We start from the raw sequence: 16,882 nt of genomic DNA on the forward strand, positions 1-16,882 counted from the left end.
TTCAGGTAGAGGGGGTGGGTTTTTGTCTACTCGGACTTGTTACACCCTGTTTTACAGAATCATTTAATCCTGATATAACTATTATGATCCGTTCTCCGCAAACCTTTAGCCTATCCTAAACTTCTTATATTTTGTATTAATAAGAATTATGTTCATAAAAATCCTAATAAATTAATGACTAGCAGGAACACAAGCATCCGCCGTGACGTCACAACCACTCGCCCGACGAAACTAGTACAGTCAATGTATACCCTTGCGCAGAGATGTAACAGTAAAAACTGTCAAAATCAAACAACTCAGTTTTTCGACGTTTTAGGTAAAAACGCTATACAGGGTGGTCAAAAGAAAATTTCAAAGGCTACAAATTGTGGAGTAGTTTACAGGGTGATTCAAAAAAATTTTAACATCCTTGTAACTTTTAATTTTTATTTTATAAAAAAAATACTTTATATGAATCTTGTAGATATTTGCTAGATAATCCATCAGTATACAGGGTGTCCCAAATTTGAGCAACAAACCAAACTTAAAATTTTTTATTCGATTTTTGGAATCTACGTCAAATTCCAGGCCTACTTGATGTAAAATGTTTGTATCGATATTCAATTGTTTTTGCTCTAACAGCCTTACTTGACCACCCTCCTTGGAAGTAGAAATTCCCAATTTGAGCGAAATTTTGGTGCACTTTTCCAGAAAATCGTCCATAACTCGCTTATTTGAAACACACTGTATAAACACACCGTATAATCAAAGAAAGCTAATGAACGGGGCTATCACGTGACGTTGAGTGGGCACGGCTATGTTGCCCCGTTTAGGCGCTAGAGGGCGTCAAAATTGACTCTCGCTTTTTGCAGTTTTTGCTCAATATCTCAGAAACGTTTCAAGTTAGAGGTCTGACATTTTTACCACAAATGCACCTCGATGGGATGCAACTTTTACCTTCTATACACTTTTTTGGTACCATGCACCGTTTGACCTTGAAAAATTAAAAACTAGAATTGTCAAGAATTTTCAAGGGTGATACCTTCTGATTTTTTCAGAAATTTTTTTATTTTCAAAATTATCCTCAACTGCTTAAATACCTTCAGGTTAATAGTACAAAAGTGACTTAAAAGGTCATGTGTCAAAATGTCATTTTGCAAGGGTGCCACGCCCTAAAGTGTCAAAATTGACATAATTTCAAGGTCATCTCCGAAACAGTGCCGGTTAGAGCAAAATGGACGTCAGATTTGTGTTCCTCAGGTTCAAGTTAGTTAAAAAAAAATCACTTTGATTGAAGAAAATCCAAAATGGTCGCCGTTAGTATAGTAGGCCCAAAAAATCCCTAATTAAGATTAAATTTTTGTGCACTTTTCCAGAAAATCATCCATAACTCACTTATTTGAAACGCCCTGTATAAAACCACCGTACAATCAAAGAACGCTAATGAGCTAGGGGCTAGGGGCTATCACGTGACGTTGAGCGGGCAGGGCTAAGTTGTCCCGTTTAGCCGCTAGAGGGCGTCAAAGTTGACTCTCGCTTTTTGCTCAATATCTCTGAATTTTTACCACAAATGCCCCTCGATGGGATGCAACTTTTACTGTCTGTACACTTTTCAAGTTAATAGTACAAAAATGTAAAAAACTCCATAAATTGAATTTCCGGAAATTTTACATCCCTGCCTTTACGGGATTTGTAACATCAAACTTTGGTTTTTAGAATGCGTAATGCAGAAGTAAGGCTTTAAAAAACACGTATTACAAACATAAAGATATATTTCCTATTTAATAAAAAAAGTAACTAATTTTAGACTTCACACAAACAGCGCTGTTATCGGAAAAATAAGTCAAATCGACAGACACAAAAACGACAATTTCATAAACAAATCTTAAGTATATTCGCCTCGGCTGTTGCGTGTTTTAATCAGGTACCTTCGCAGATGTTCGATCGTTCTCGGATTTTGTTTGATGTCTAGCAAGACTTTCCGTCTCTTAGCATCCTCCCTGATATCGTACAGCAACGGGCATTCCTGCAAAACACACAAAATCAATCGATCATACCGTAAAATGTTAGCGCACTTAATGGTCATTCTACGAAAAAAATTACCTCCTTTAAGAATTTCTGTACACTCCTAAATTGACTCTAGAAAAAACAGCCACCAATCAAAATCAAATAATGCAAACAAAAACGTCACCGGCATGCAAATAAAGTCTAAATCTCCGCTAAAAAAATTACCTTGAAAAGGGAGTAGTTTCCTATGATGTACAGAGCCTGTTTGGCCCTCGTTAAGGCCACGTTAAGCCGGTTCGGGTTCTGCAAGAACGAATTGGACGAATCGCGCACGCACGATATAATTATAATGTCCTTTTCGGAACCTTGGAAGCTGTCCACCGTGTTGATGGTTACTTGACAGTAGTCCTGACGTCTGACAACCAAAAAATAATAGTGTAAAGCTTGGTTCACATGAATCCGGACCGGATTGCATATTTTGATATTTTCCGCGCGTAAACGTCATAATCGTGACATTCATTGACAGGGACAGAAAACAAAACAGAAACAGCAAAGCAAATATGTCCGTGGAGATCAACAAAAACGATTTTAACACTACGCTAATTGATTTTGTCCAAAGTTACCCCATTTTGTGGGATTCTAAGCACCCTCAACACAAGGATAATAATGCCTTGAAGAAGGCTTGGCTTCAGATTGCCAATCGAATGAAAACAATTATAGGTATTCGGTACAGTCAGAGAGAAAAGCGCTGTCAAAGTTTGAACTGCCAGAAACACAGTTTGAAAAGACAGTCAGCGACAAAATCGTCTGTTAAACTCACTTGGAGTGAGAAAATGACAGTTTTAAGCACATTTTTGGAATCCTCATTAAGTTTCCTATCTACTAACCTAAAAAAACACTAAAAAATCGAGTATAGTTAGTTAGAAAAACAGTGTCAATGTATGAACTGCCAGAAACACAGTTTGAAAGGACAGTCAGAGACAAAATCGCCTGTAAAACCCACTTGGAATGAGAAAATGACAGTTTCAAGCACATTTTTGGAATCCTCATTAAATTTCCTATCCACTAATCTAAAAAAACACTACCAAATTGAGTACAGTCAGAGAGAAAAACAGTGTCAAAGTTTGAATTGTTAGAAACACAGTTTGAAAGTACAGTCAAGGACAAAATCGCCTGGAAAACTCACTTGGAATGTGAAAATGACAGTTTTAAGCACATTTTTGAAATCCTCATTAAATTTCCTATCCAATAGTCTAAAAAAACACTAAAAAATCGAGTATAGTCAGTTAGAAAAACAGTGTCAATGTATGAACTGCCAGAAACACAGTTTGAAAGGACAGTCAAGGACAAAATCGCCTGTAAAACCCACTTGGAATGAGAAAATGACAGTTTTAAGCACATTTTTGGAATCCTCATTAAATTTCCTATCCACTAATCTAAAAAAACACTACCAAATTGAGTACAGTCAGAGAGAAAAACAGTGTCAAAGTTTGAATTGTTAGAAACACAGTTTGAAAGTACAGTCAAGGACAAAATCGCCTGGAAAACTCACTTGGAATGTGAAAATGACAGTTTTAAGCACATTTTTGAAATCCTCATTAAATTTCCTATCCAATAGTCTAAAAAAACACTAAAAAATCGAGTATAGTCAGTTAGAAAAACAGTGTCAATATATGAACTGCCAGAAACACAGTTTGAAAGGACAGTCAAGGACAAAATCGCCTGTAAAACCCACTTGGAATGAGAAAATGACAGTTTTAAGCACATTTTTGGAATCCTCGTTAAATTTCCTAATCAGTTACTTGAAAAAACTGTATAAAATGTGGTACAGTCTGGGAGAAAAGCAGTGTCAAATTTTGAACTAAAAGAAACACAGTTCGGAAGGACAGTCAGGGACAAAATCGCTGGTAAAACCCACTTCTAGTGAGAAAATGTTTGATTTAAGTACATTTTTGGAATCCTCATTAAATTTCCTATCCAATAGTCTAAAAAAACACTAAAAAATCGAGTATAGTCAGTTAGAAAAACAGTGTCAAAATTTGAACTGCTAAAAACACAGTTTGAAAGGACAGTCAAGGACAAAATCGCCTGTAAAACCCATTTGTGGTGTAAAAATGACAGTTTTAAGCACATTTTTGGAATCCTCATTAAATTTCCTATCCAATAGTCTAAAAAAACACTAAAAAATCGAGTATAGTCAGTTAGAAAAACAGTGTCAAAATTTGAACTGCTAAAAACACAGTTTGAAAGGACTGTCAAGGACAAAATCGCCTGTAAAAGCCACTTGGAATGAAAAAATGACAGTTTTAAGCATATTTTTGGAATCCTTATTAAATTTCCTATCCAATAGCCTAAAAAATATCACTAAATTCGGTACAGTCAGGGAGAAAAGTGCTGCCAAAGTTTGAAAACACAGTCAGCGAGAAAATCGTCTGTTAAACTCACTTGGAGTAAGAAAATGACAGTTTTAAGCACATTTTTGGAATCCTCATTAAATTTCCTATCCACTAACCTACCAACACTACCAAATTGAGTACAGTCAGAGAGAAAAACAGTGTTAAAGTTTGAACGAACAGAAACACAGTTTGAAAGGACAGTCAAGGACAAAATCGCCTGTAAAACCCATTTGTGATGTGAAAATGACAGTTTTAAGCACATTTTTGGAATTCTCATTAAATTTCCTATCCAATAGTCTAAAAAACACTAAAAAATCGAGTATAGTCAGTTAGAAAAACAGTGTCAAAATTTGAACTGCTAGAAACACAGTTTGAAAGGACAGTCAAGGACAAAATCGCCTGTAAAACCCACTTGTAGTGTGAAAATGACAGTTTTAAGCATATTTTTGGAATCCTCATTAAATTTCCTATCCAATAGCCTAAAAAAATATCACTAAATTCGGTACAGTCAGGAAGAAAAGTACTGCCAAAGTTTGAAAACACAGTCAGCGACAAAATCGTCTGTTAAACTCATTTGGAGTAAGAAAATGACAGTTTTAAGCACATTTTTGGAATCCTCATTAAATTTCCTATCCACTAACCTACCAACACTACCAAATTGAGTACAGTCAGAGAGAAAAACAGTGTCAAAGTTTGAACGACAAGGCGTTTTTCGTGCGTAAAACGCATTCATTCCGCACCCCGCGCTCCGTTATAATTCCGGATACATGAGAACCGAGCTTAACACATACAGGAACAATCAAACCAAATTAGGATAACGTCACTGATGACAAGTCAATTTTAAGTGAAAGCGTCAAAAGTGGTGTGACTGTAATTAATGACGCAACCACCATTTGTTGTGGTTTGCTCTGTATAACATTGACACTTACCTAATATGACTGACCAACAAATCCTTTTGTGCATTATACGGGGTGATAATTCCTACCGTGTAGGAATTATTGCGATCCAACTTGTCGAATATGGTTTTCAGCAGTTTTTTAATCAAAATCACCTCGTCCATATTGGTGTAATCCTCCGAGTGACTGAGTTTCTCGCAGTTGAACACCAAATAAGGTCGTATTTCACTGGGGAGCTTGTTCGAAGGGTTTGCGCTCGTTCTGAAATTCCAACACTTTTCAACATTCCACCCCCCAGAAAACCTAACCCGCCTAACCGTAATTTTCCTTCGTAGAAATGTTTATTAGGAAAATCGCATATTTCCGGATGCATTCGGTACTGTTCCGTTAACATTCTGATGGGCGATCTGGGGTCCACACCGAAATTGTTGGCCAATCTGGTGAACAAACTCTCCCCAAAACCCAGTTTAACGGCTTCCTAAACAAAAACCCGTTAAATTGAACGTTTTTTTGGGTGAACTTAATAAGCGCACTCGACTCATTATGGTCGCGTTCAACTGTTGAGGATCACCAACCAGAACAAACTTGTCAATGCCTAAAACGACCGGCAAGAGACTTTCAATTTCGTGACACTGAGTGGCTTCGTCTATTATGCAGCAAGTAAACTTAATCAAACCCCTGAAATCATACCAAACTGTAAAGGAACAACTGAAAAACCCACTCACTTGTTGACCGCCTCAATAAGCCGGGCATTGATACAACTGTTCAAAGTGGTACAGATGATGTTGCTTTTTTCGATAATCAATTTCTCGCATTGCCTCAACTCCTTTTGGTATTGATCGCCCAATAAATGTTGGGCCACTTCGAGCAAGTTGTCTTTGCGTTCTCTGGCGGCCTACAATCACTTTCTGGTGTAATCAAAAAAAATAGCAAGAACCAGAGCAAGATTCACCTTGATTTCAGGATGATGCTGTAATTTGAGCGGTAAATGTTTTTCCGCCAGTTTGGGCAGACTGTAGTTGAGAACGTCCCTGTGGATGCTCGATTCCGGACCAATACGAACCAGTTTGATTTTTGGACGCATCTCTATTAAAAAACACAAAATAAGGCTGTTGTTTTATGGACTGGACTGCAAAATGCATCAGAAAATAGGAAAATTTTAGTTGATCATGTCATTGTTCTCTTCTGTAGTTCCTGTTGTCTTTTATACAGTCAGATTTGCTTTCATGGGGCTTTTGCAACACTAGTACTAAAAGTGTTTTTTGATTGGCAAGTTTAGTGCAAAACCAACGTAAATGTTTCCTGCTCTATCAAATGTCATTGAAACAGTACGGCGATACACTGGTTTTGCATTCAACATGCCAATTGAACCAAATTACAAAGTTGCCAAAATAGAGGAAAGAGAGGAGAGATCTTTTTATATTGCCAGAGGCTTCTACAAGGGCCTAACCTTCCAAGAATTTCCTAAAATTGCTAAAGGCTTCAAAATACTAGTTAGAACCTGCACAAAGTGTCCTAATTCTTCCAGGAAGGTTTTAAAATTACCAGAGGCCTCTATATACTAGTGAAAAGCTTCTCAAAACTGCAAGAATTGTCTACAAATGTCCTAAATCTTCCAAGAATGTTTTTGAACTGTCAAAGGCTTTCAGATACTAATGAAACATTTTTCCAAAACTGTCCTAAACCGCCTACAAATGCCCTAACCTTTCAAGAATTTTCTAAAGTTGCTAGAGGCTTCTAAATACTAATGAGAACCTACACAAGTGTCCCAAATTTTCCAGGAATGCTTTAGAATTACCAGAGACCTCTAGATACTAATGAAAACCTCTTCAAAACTGAAAAAAACGTCTACAAGTATCTTAATCTTCCAAGAATTTCCTAAAATTACCAGAGGCTTCTAAATACTAGTGAGAACCTCTACAAAGTATCCTAAATCTTCCAAGAATACTTTAGAATTACCAGAGGCCTCTAAATACTAGTGAAAAGCTTCTCAAAACTGCAAGAAGCGTCTACAAGTATCTTAATCTTCCAAGAATTTCCTAAAGTTGCCAGAGGCTTCTAAATACAAGAGAAAACCTCCACAAATGGTCTTAAATCTTCCAAGAAGGTTTTGGAATTACCAGAGGCCTCTAGATACTAATGAAAACCTCCTCAAAACTGCAAGAAATGTCTACAAGTATCTTAATCTTCCAAGAATTACCTAAAATTGCCAGAGGCTTCTAAATACTAGTGAGAACCTCCACAAAGTGTCCTAATTCTTCCAAGAAGGTTTTGGAATTACCAGAGGCCTTCAGATACTAGTGAAAAGCTTCTCAAAACTGCAAGAAGTGTCTACAAGTATCTTAATCTTCCAAGAATGTCCTAAAATTGCTAGAGGCTTCTAAATACAAGAGAAAACCTCCACAAATGGTCTTAAATCTTCCAAGAAGGTTTTGGAATTACCAGAGGCCTCTAGATACTAGTGAAAACCTTCTCAAAACAGTAAAAAGCGTCTAAATACTAATGAGAACCTCCACAAGTGTCCTAAAGCCTTCCCAAAACTGCTACGCCCTCTGCAAGTCTCCTAAAACCCATTAAGAAGTATTTTTCAAACAAAATACAGTATTTTGGCAAACTGCTAAAAACGTCTATGTATCTTAATCTTCCAAGAATTTCCTAAAATTGCCAGAAACTTCTAAATACAAGAGAAAACCTCCACAAAGTGTCCTAATTCTTCCAAGAAGGTTTTATAATTACCAGAGGCCTCTAGATACTAGAAAAAAACCTCCTCAAACTGCAAGAAGTGTCTACAAGTATCCTAATGTTCCAAGTATTTCCTAAAATTGCTAGAGGCTTTTAAATATTAGAGAAAACCTCCACAAAGTGTCCTAATCCTTCCAAGAAGGTTTTAGATTTACCAGAAGCCTCTAGATACTAGAAAAAAACCTCCTTAAACTGCAAGAAGCGTCTACAAATGTTCTAACTTTCCAAGAATTTTCTTAAATTGCTAGAGGCTGGTAAATACTAGTGAAAACCTCCACAAAGTGTCCTAATTCATCCAAGAAGGTTTTGGAATGAGCCTGTCCCACAATTTTTTTTTATATCATAACTACAAAGACGGATTGAAAATATTATACCCGTATTTTTTTGTTTTCAAAAATATTAAGTCTAAATAGAAAAAAAAAGATGATAAAAACTACATTAATCTCATGTTTAAAACGCCCGCCGCCGGTGACGTACTACACTATCAACCAATCAGCGACAAGAAGTGAAACAGATGGCGTGCAACAGCCAATAAAATCGCCCAGAATTACGTACGTCACATGCGCGCCAAAACAGATCTTTTAAATTTAATGGACAAATTCAAACTAATGTAGGAACATTTACGACCATAATTTTTTCTTCAAGAATATGAAAAATTAGTTTTTTGATACTATTCTTTCGATTCCAGTCATTAAAACAAAAATTTATGATATGTGGGATAGGCCCATTACCAGAGGCCTTCAGATACTAAGAAAAACCTCCTCAATACTGCAAGAAGCATCTACAAATGGCCTAACCTTCCAAAACGTTCCTAAAATTGGTAGAGGCTCCTAAATCTAGTGAGAACGTCCATAAAGTGTCTTAAATCTTCCAGGAAGGTTTTGGAATTACCAGAGCCCTCTAGATACTAGTGAAAACCTTCTCAAAACAACAAAAAGCGTCTAAATACTAATGAGAACCTCCACAAGTGTCCTGAAGCCTTCCCAAAACTGCTACGCCCTCTACAAGTCTCCTAAAACCCATTCAGAAGTATTTTTCAAACAAAATCCAGTATTTTTGCAAACTGCTAAAAAATCACTCTGTAATCATATTTCAATAAATGTTGGAGTATTTAAACATGGTGCTGGCCATTTGTAAATGTTACAGCAGGTACTATACAGGGTGGTTCATCATGTACAAAATGGTTGTTAAAACACACTTCAGGGTGCATATTCTTGAAAGAGGGAAGGGAATTATCAAGAAAAAGACCTGTAGAATGTGACAGGAACACGTCATTGTCAGCTTCTTCTGTCACATTCTATCACACACACAAAGCTACAATACTCACCAGTTGGTAAATTGTTTCGTGCAGAACCAATTTTAAAAATCAAGTTATCGACGGCCGTGTTGGACGGTGCCGTCAATAAAACCATCGGATTGCCGCCGTCTGTCCGGTGTTTGTCCGCAAACAGGATTTGTTGCAGCAAATTGACGATCACGGTGGATTTGCCGGTGCCCGGGGGCCCTTTGACGCAATAAATTCCCGGCCGATTTCCCGTACACAAACTGGCCGCCTCCAACACGATCATTTTCTGCTCCTCATTCCAGTTGTTACTCTGAAATGACATTTAAAATTGCCTGAAAATTGTTGTTAGAAACTACGAACCGGAAATCTGACTTCGCGATGGGTGATTGGAAATTTGTAGTCGCTGGCCTGGGGTTTTAAAATCATTTTGCATAAAGGAGACTGTTTCGTCTCTTTCATTGTTCTGATTAGCATCAAGTATGTTCTGATGTTGATGAGTGGTTTGATTAAATGCGTCATTTTAGTGTTTAGTTCCAATTCGGGTTGATAGCGCGTCATCACGGTAAATTCCAGTATAGTATGAGGATTTGGTCCGTTGAGCAATTCTGTGCATAATATGGTGTCAATTAAGGTGTAAAGCCTGCCCTATTCAGGGAATATTGACGTTTTACTAAATTGTTGATAATGACTTTTCTTTCAGGTTAGGTTAGGAAAAATTCCATGGATAGGGTAAGCCTGGTTTATAAAACAAAATTTAAATTTAGTATTAACTTTAAGAATAAGACTAGTGATTTTAAATCAAGACGTTCATAAATGAAATTTAACTTTAACCTTGGATTTACATAAAATTCTAAATTCTCTTAATAAGAGATCTCCGGTGGGGTTTTAAGACATCACTAATCGTAACCGTAAAAAAAATTAACATCAAACGCTGATTACACCGATGACAGGGTTCTAGACAATCTAGAATAAATATTGTAAACAAATACAACTCGACCTAGACACTCAATGTTCTCACACAACACTCTTAACTACCATTTAACGTACAAAACGAATGCAATCACCGCGAAAAACACTAAATTAGGAGAGCCAAGCCATGCTAAAAACCCGCACACCAAATTCACAGCCTACTTTGCTTCGAGAATAACGTTTTGACACTGGTCACGTGAAGGTTTTAGGAAAAAGTATAACAACCCTCACGTGATCAAGCATTCAGAGTAGGCCGAGGTTTGTAAGCTTTGATATTGTCACGACGTTAATCAAAGGGCATATTGTTGCTGCGTTTATTTGATTTATTTTACTCAAAATTGCTGCAATTTTTGTCTAATTTCGGTTAAAGTTAACGCTAAAGTTAAATCATCTTGCTACTGCGCAAGCTGCAATGACACAATCAGCTGATTTGTGTTTTGAATTTGAATATTTGGTTATGGTTTTTTCTGGCAGCTAAAGGTTACGGTTTAAACGGTTAAACTGAAGCCTAGTAATATTTGGTTTTCCAATTTCAATTTTTGTGTTTGTGTATTCCAACACTGGGTATGTGGGAATCCCGAATGTCACTTAATATTTTCGAGAGTTTTTGATGTCAAATGAGCGCAAATGACAACTTTGGCGTTTAGCAGTCATTGATTTAAGACTTGAAATATTTCTTTTATGAACACCATATTTTTTTAGAGTTACAGCTAGATTTAAATTTTGTTTTATAAACCAGGCTGTAGTATTATTAGACAAACGTACGATCAATAGAGTGTTTGGACCCTTTAGCAACCAACGATCTGCGGCAACTCTGTACAAACCCAAAATTCAGACTGAGCACGTGACTTTTGTTTTTCATGACGCATTCTAGCATCACAAAATCTTCTGGTTTGTAATAGTTTCCGCGCGTCGCGTCCTCCTTGGAAATGACCGCTAATACCACCAAAAGTTTAGTAAAATATGATACAAAATTTTAATTACTCACAAATGCAGTCCAAAATCAGACTGTCATTAACCACTCTGGCGTGTTGTATTTTCATCTTTCTTGGGGTACTGTAAAAACCAAATTTTCTAGTCATTTTTTTGTCGTAAAAGCTGCGAAACCGACTCACCCGTTGCTATCGCGAAACGCTTTGTACAAACACTGCCAGCTCTCCATCAGCACCATTTTCGAGAAAGTATCGTAGTATTGATGGAAACTGTCAAAAGTGGCGGGGATTTTTCTCGGTAACTTAATGATTGGTGTTGTCACGTCGTTTTGCACTTGTTCCAGCAATCGGTTGGGAATCCAGTGCACCATTTCCCGAATTATGTCGTTCACTTCCGGCAAACGTCTGCAACACTCGAGTAGTATAAGGATTTAGCGAGATTTTTACTTTGTCCAACCTGTTGTTAGGGGTGTTGCGGATAGGACCGCCATTGCTCCACATTAACAGTTTGGACGCTTCTTTTTGCCGATTTTGGATTGGCCACAGGTTCTGCACTGAATTATGGTAATTTACTTGGTACGGATCGGTGGCTGGTCGTTCCATGTGTAAAGTACCCTTTGAACTGCCTGCACTAGCTGAATTTCCCTGTAAAGACGCTCCTATAAAACACCCTAACCTAACCTAAGTTATTTCTAGACTTAAAAGTCAACTTTTACACTATTTTTAGTAGTAAAAAATGAGTTTTATATGCAACAATCTTTGTCTTGATTTCCAGACTGTTTTTAGTATTTAAAATCCAATTTCAGATACTCGACATTGAATTGCAGTTTAAAAAAACTTCCTAGTAGTAAACAACAAGTTTTTAGACTGTTCAGTTTGTCACTACCTATAGTCTATTGAATGCCAGTAAAAATTAGTCCAAAAATCTTGTTTTTTTGGACTATTTTCAGTGTCAAAAATTAACCTCACAGATGGCCAGATTTGAATACTTTCTAATCGTTTTAAAGTAAAACATACAATAACTCAGGTAGACATTTTACTTGTGACTTGTCATAAGAACGTGTTAGGGTTTCCAAGTCCGGGACTGAATTGAAAAGTCTTCTGGTCCGATAGTCCCAAAAAATGTGAAAACTCACAAAAAAAATTATGTTTTTAATAAAATTACACTTTATTACCTATTTTTTTTCGACTAAATTAAATTTATAAGGTTACTAGATACTAGAGTCTTTAGAGTTGTTCTCTAGGGACGATCTGTGAATTGTCGACAACAATTATTCATAGACGAACCAAATTTGGTCTCGGGACCTCTACACAGGTCCCGGGATTCCAAAATCACCCAGAATCCCGGCATTGGAAGCCCTAGTACGCGTTCCAAATTTAATCAAAATTGCTCTAACAGTTATAGAAAAAACAAGGTTTTTTTAAACTGAAATCTGGAGATTTGTATCTTCCTTCTTCTGGAAAAATGATGATTGACACTAGACCACAACCACTGTAAGTGGAATTTCATTAAAAAAATAATTAATAATGCTAACAGTCCAGAATAACTTTTCTGACAGTAAACTGTCTTTTCTGATTTGTTTAGTAGTTGGTGATTGGTCAAAAAAACAGCAGCAAGCTAAAAAGCTGCTTTTTTTGACCAATCACACAATCCGTTTAGGATTGGAGGTAGAAAAACGTGTTAATGGAAAATTTCTCCTAAATCACCAGACTATATTGAATTGAATAAAGTAAAAGACCAGATTTTGTCCAGTTAATCTAACCTAATTTTCGTCCGTATCTCCTAAACGGTTTAAGCGATCGAAATTGGGTTTTTATCATTCGAATCAGCTACTAAACTTGTATCTTTGACAGATATAACTGTCAAATTTGGCTAACATTAAATCACCACAAAAAAATGGCAAAACGAACTGTTAACACAATACAGGTGTGGTAAATCCAAAACCGTGTAACTGACAGAGAAACGTAGATAATTGCATGCGTGGGACAAAGACAGCAAACGAAAAAAATACCAAGTAGACCAGATTTTCTGTACGCTGTTGCCAAAATCCGCTAAAAATTAAAAATTAATTTTGTCGACGGTATTGGATTATGGCAACAGCGCACTGAAAATATGGCCTACTTGGTATTTTTTTCGTTTACTGTCTTTGTCCCACGCATGCAATTATCTACGTTTCTCTGTCAGTTACACAGTTTTCCTATGGTCGGTTTTGGATTTACCACACCTGTATATTTTTGGAATTGCAAGAGAATGATCTATCAATTAATCTGAAAATATGTTCTATTAAAAATTATCAACTAAAATTGTCAAATTAGAAGTATTTAAAGGTACTTTTTTTTATGACAATTTAAGAACTGACAGATCCAAGTTAACTTGAAAATTTTCACTTACTGAACATGCTTACCTTCAAGTTTTCCGGTTGGACGTCCACACTTTTTCTGCCCCTTTTCCTCTTAGAATCCAAATCAAGCGATTTTTCCGTACTTTCCGGCTTATTATTGTTCCTTAAACTGTAATGGGAAGGTGTCTACGCAAGAGGGTCAATAAATAACTGCCAATTTAATTTAAACATTTAGTGATTCACCTGCACGTCGTATCGCTGCCATCGTAGTGGTTCCATCGCAGCTGGTTCTTCTGGTGGCGCGTCCAGGCTTTTCCTGCTCCTTTTCCTCTTCGAACCATCCAAATCAAGCGATTTTTCCGTACTAATCGTCAGGGAAGTTGTCTGCAAATACTAACTGCAAAAAAATACGTAATTCAAACATTTCGTGACTTACCGACACGTTATATGTTTGCCATCCCAGAGGCTCCTTTCGTGGTCTACCCCTTTTTTTCGTAGAACTTTCTGCAGCGTTGCCAAGTTTATTCGTAGCTAATGTTAACGAAACAGTGGGTGGAGGTGTTTGTACTCTTAAACGTTTGCATTCCCTGTTTAAACTTTTCCTGTCCTGATTGGTTACACTGGGTCTTGTTAAGCTTTTTGACCGAGCTGGCGATGCTGATTTTTTTCTTTCTTCACTGTAGAGACTTTTTCTACGTCCTCGAGGCACTTCGGAAGGTTTTTTCGGGGCGACATTAAGGTCGATTCCCAGGATTGTAGTCACGGTAGGTTGTCCTGATATTCGTCTTTTACCAGTCGGGTAACTTATTGTTTCTTCTTTTTCATTCGGTTCAGGTTCTAGGGTTAAAGATGATGTGGAACCGGTTAATTCTTTCAGCTTTTTACGTCTTTCTTCTTTGAGACTGCTATTAATCTCCATGTGAGGACTGTTGCTGCTTTTTCTTCTTTTCAGTTCTTTGATGAAATCTTTTTGCGTTATGCTTTTCTTATCCGCTGGCTTACTTCTTGGAGATTGACGTGGAGCTTTGGTAGGGGTTGTTACTGGTTCATCTTCAAACAGACGGGACAAATCGTCGATTGCTCCGAGCACTTCGTTGTCTGCGTTTGGTTCAACTGTGTCCTCAAGTAATTCGAAGATTTCTTGAGTGTTTTGAAATCCGCCCGAGTTTTCGTCGTCCGAATCAATCAAATCGGCGTTTACCACCACGCCATCGTTGCAGTAGTCCATTTCGGCCAGTTCGTTTTTAATTTTTTGGTAAACGTCGTCCGAAACTCGATCACTCACAATCTGGGACATTTGCAGTATTTGACTGCAGGAAAAGTCCATATCTTCTGCGTCGTCCGTTATGTCGATCACTATAGGGTTGTCAGTGGTTTCTGCAACCGGTTTATCCAGTTCTATTGCCGATATAGCAAGTTCATCTTCTGCCAAAGCGATTTTTACCAGATTTGGGGATTGTTCAGGTTTTGTTACTTTAGCAGGGTGATTTTCGTCATCATCGTCAGACTCAATTTGAATAGGATCCTCGTTCAGTACGGTAATTCTGCGAGCTGAACATCGTTGCGACCTTCTAGGAACCGGTTCGCTTTTTTCATTCGCTAAAGAACACACACTTGAAATTGCAATTTCAGATAAAGCATCTTTACTGTTTGTCATTGATTTCTGATTTTTCTGTTCCAAAGGCACCAAAGTGGATGCTGTGGCGCTTTCCACAGTCTAACCCAAACAAAAATTTTTACATTTACAATATTCAAGGGAAAGTTACAAGAAACCTACTTGAAGCACCTCAAAAAGACATCCTTTTTCTGTCTCACTTTGGGCGTATTTCTGCTTGGACATACCGAATCCGATCAGATCGCCTGGAGACAATTTATGCATCGTGTACACAGGAATTTTTGTTCCATTGACAAAAGTGCCATTAACACTCTAAAAAAAAATGGCAGAAAATGGTTTAAATTGAACCCATTGAAAGCTACCAATTAGTTTTGAGATTAAGGAGGGTGACCTAATTTCACATTAACCATAATTGAACCACCTGTCAAATTACTTCATTGTGACGTCACATATTAGCTCTGTTTACTCCATAGAGTAAGTAAGCCTATGGCTGCATTCGTTTTCAAGCTCCATGAAAACGAATGCAGCCTGTATTATCTTATCAGTTTTGTCAGCTGAAACTATTAAAAAAAAAACAATCTGGTGGAATTATCATACTATTTGTTAAATGTATTATGAAAATAATTCTTAAAAAGCTTTTTGCAAGTACCAATGAAAAAAACACAAATAAGGACATAATCATTGTTAGTAAGCAATCTAACTTGAACCCTGCAGAATTTTATTCCACACTGAACACTGAAGAATGTTGTTTATATTTAAGGCCTGCATTAAGTGCCAAAAAGGTCTTATTACAGTTTTTATGGTCAAACACTTGCAACTGTTTGACCATAATAAGGCATTTTGGCACTTGCAAGGTTATAGAAATGTAGACTTGATTTTAATATGATAAGAATGAAATATCTAAATCAACAAGAGTTGAGAGTGACCAATCAAAAGGCTTTATTGTGATATACTCCTGCAATCTTATATGGGGAACAATCTCATAAAGAAATTTGCTTTTTTGTCTATGACTTACATGAAGTGCTTGAATCCAAAGATGTCCTTCCATCAAAAAAAGATTGGCATGTGACCTAGACACTGCAGTACTTGGCAGGAACACTTGGGCCTCACGACAACGCCCTACCAAACTGTGGGCCTGCTTCAGGTTTATTATATTGGATGTGGAGTATTGCTTTAAACTCCAGGACGCCATTATGTTTGTGATTTTGTTTGGAATCGCGTTAATGGTTATCGGCCACCGTTTTAATTTGGAACTAACACTAGATTTACTATAGCGTTGAAAAATAGGTTTGCATGGCTGTAAATAACTGAAATACTTATTAACAGGAAAGGCGGCAAACAAGTTGAAAAAAGTATACTTACACATCAACAACCAATCAGAATAGCCGGTAAAACCCTAAACAAGACTTAAAAATAACTTTAGCCATGTATTTATCTGTTTTTTGTTCGATTTGATGCCAAAAAGATAGTTTAATTTAACTGAAGAAATCATCAAACATTTTGTTGTGGTTAGGTTAAGAGGAGCTTTGCGCACAAACAATTTTGACAATGACAATAGTGACATTTGTGCAAAATAACAGCACGTGACCACTTTAAAGACCGCACACAAACTGGCACGTGATATTTGTTAGTTTATGCTATTATTTGTGATTATATTAACTAGTATATGGCCGTTATCATTAAACATGCTCTTTTTTAGGTACACGAACCGTTTTGGAG

At 37.0% G+C, this 16,882-nt stretch overlaps 2 protein-coding genes across 7 annotated transcripts in view; one reads left to right on the forward strand and one right to left on the reverse strand.

Annotated features, from left to right (window-relative positions):
* The window catches only part of LOC145734683 (uncharacterized), a 133,852-nt gene that overhangs the window by 91,934 nt on the left and 25,036 nt on the right, over positions 1 to 16,882 (forward strand). The window lies entirely within an intron of this gene.
* On the reverse strand, positions 1,734 to 16,689 carry LOC145734681 (uncharacterized). Of its 5 annotated transcripts, none has more exons than XM_081988169.1 (20): positions 16,526 to 16,686; positions 16,179 to 16,460; positions 15,326 to 15,475; positions 13,985 to 15,265; positions 13,792 to 13,932; positions 13,612 to 13,734; positions 11,664 to 11,851; positions 11,390 to 11,611; positions 11,263 to 11,330; positions 11,040 to 11,210; positions 9,666 to 9,910; positions 9,348 to 9,615; positions 6,231 to 6,364; positions 6,004 to 6,173; positions 5,812 to 5,956; positions 5,596 to 5,756; positions 5,312 to 5,539; positions 2,212 to 2,401; positions 2,083 to 2,118; positions 1,734 to 2,005 (listed from the first exon to the last, which is right to left on the reverse strand). In XM_081988169.1, exons 2-20 carry the CDS (start codon positions 16,353 to 16,355, stop codon positions 1,865 to 1,867), a joined length of 4,239 nt encoding a protein of 1,412 aa, XP_081844295.1. In that variant the 5' UTR covers positions 16,356 to 16,460; positions 16,526 to 16,686; the 3' UTR covers positions 1,734 to 1,864. The 5 variants fall into 5 exon arrangements, with proteins under 5 accessions (XP_081844295.1, XP_081844294.1, XP_081844297.1 ...); XM_081988168.1 differs by having other exon boundaries at positions 16,179 to 16,470; XM_081988171.1 differs by lacking the exon at positions 13,612 to 13,734 and having other exon boundaries at positions 16,179 to 16,470.

Source organism: Ips typographus, linkage group LG10, assembly GCF_016097725.1.
Source record: "Ips typographus isolate SLU linkage group LG10, UJ_Ityp_2.0, whole genome shotgun sequence".
In the NCBI taxonomy this organism is placed as follows: domain Eukaryota; kingdom Metazoa; phylum Arthropoda; class Insecta; order Coleoptera; family Curculionidae; genus Ips; species Ips typographus.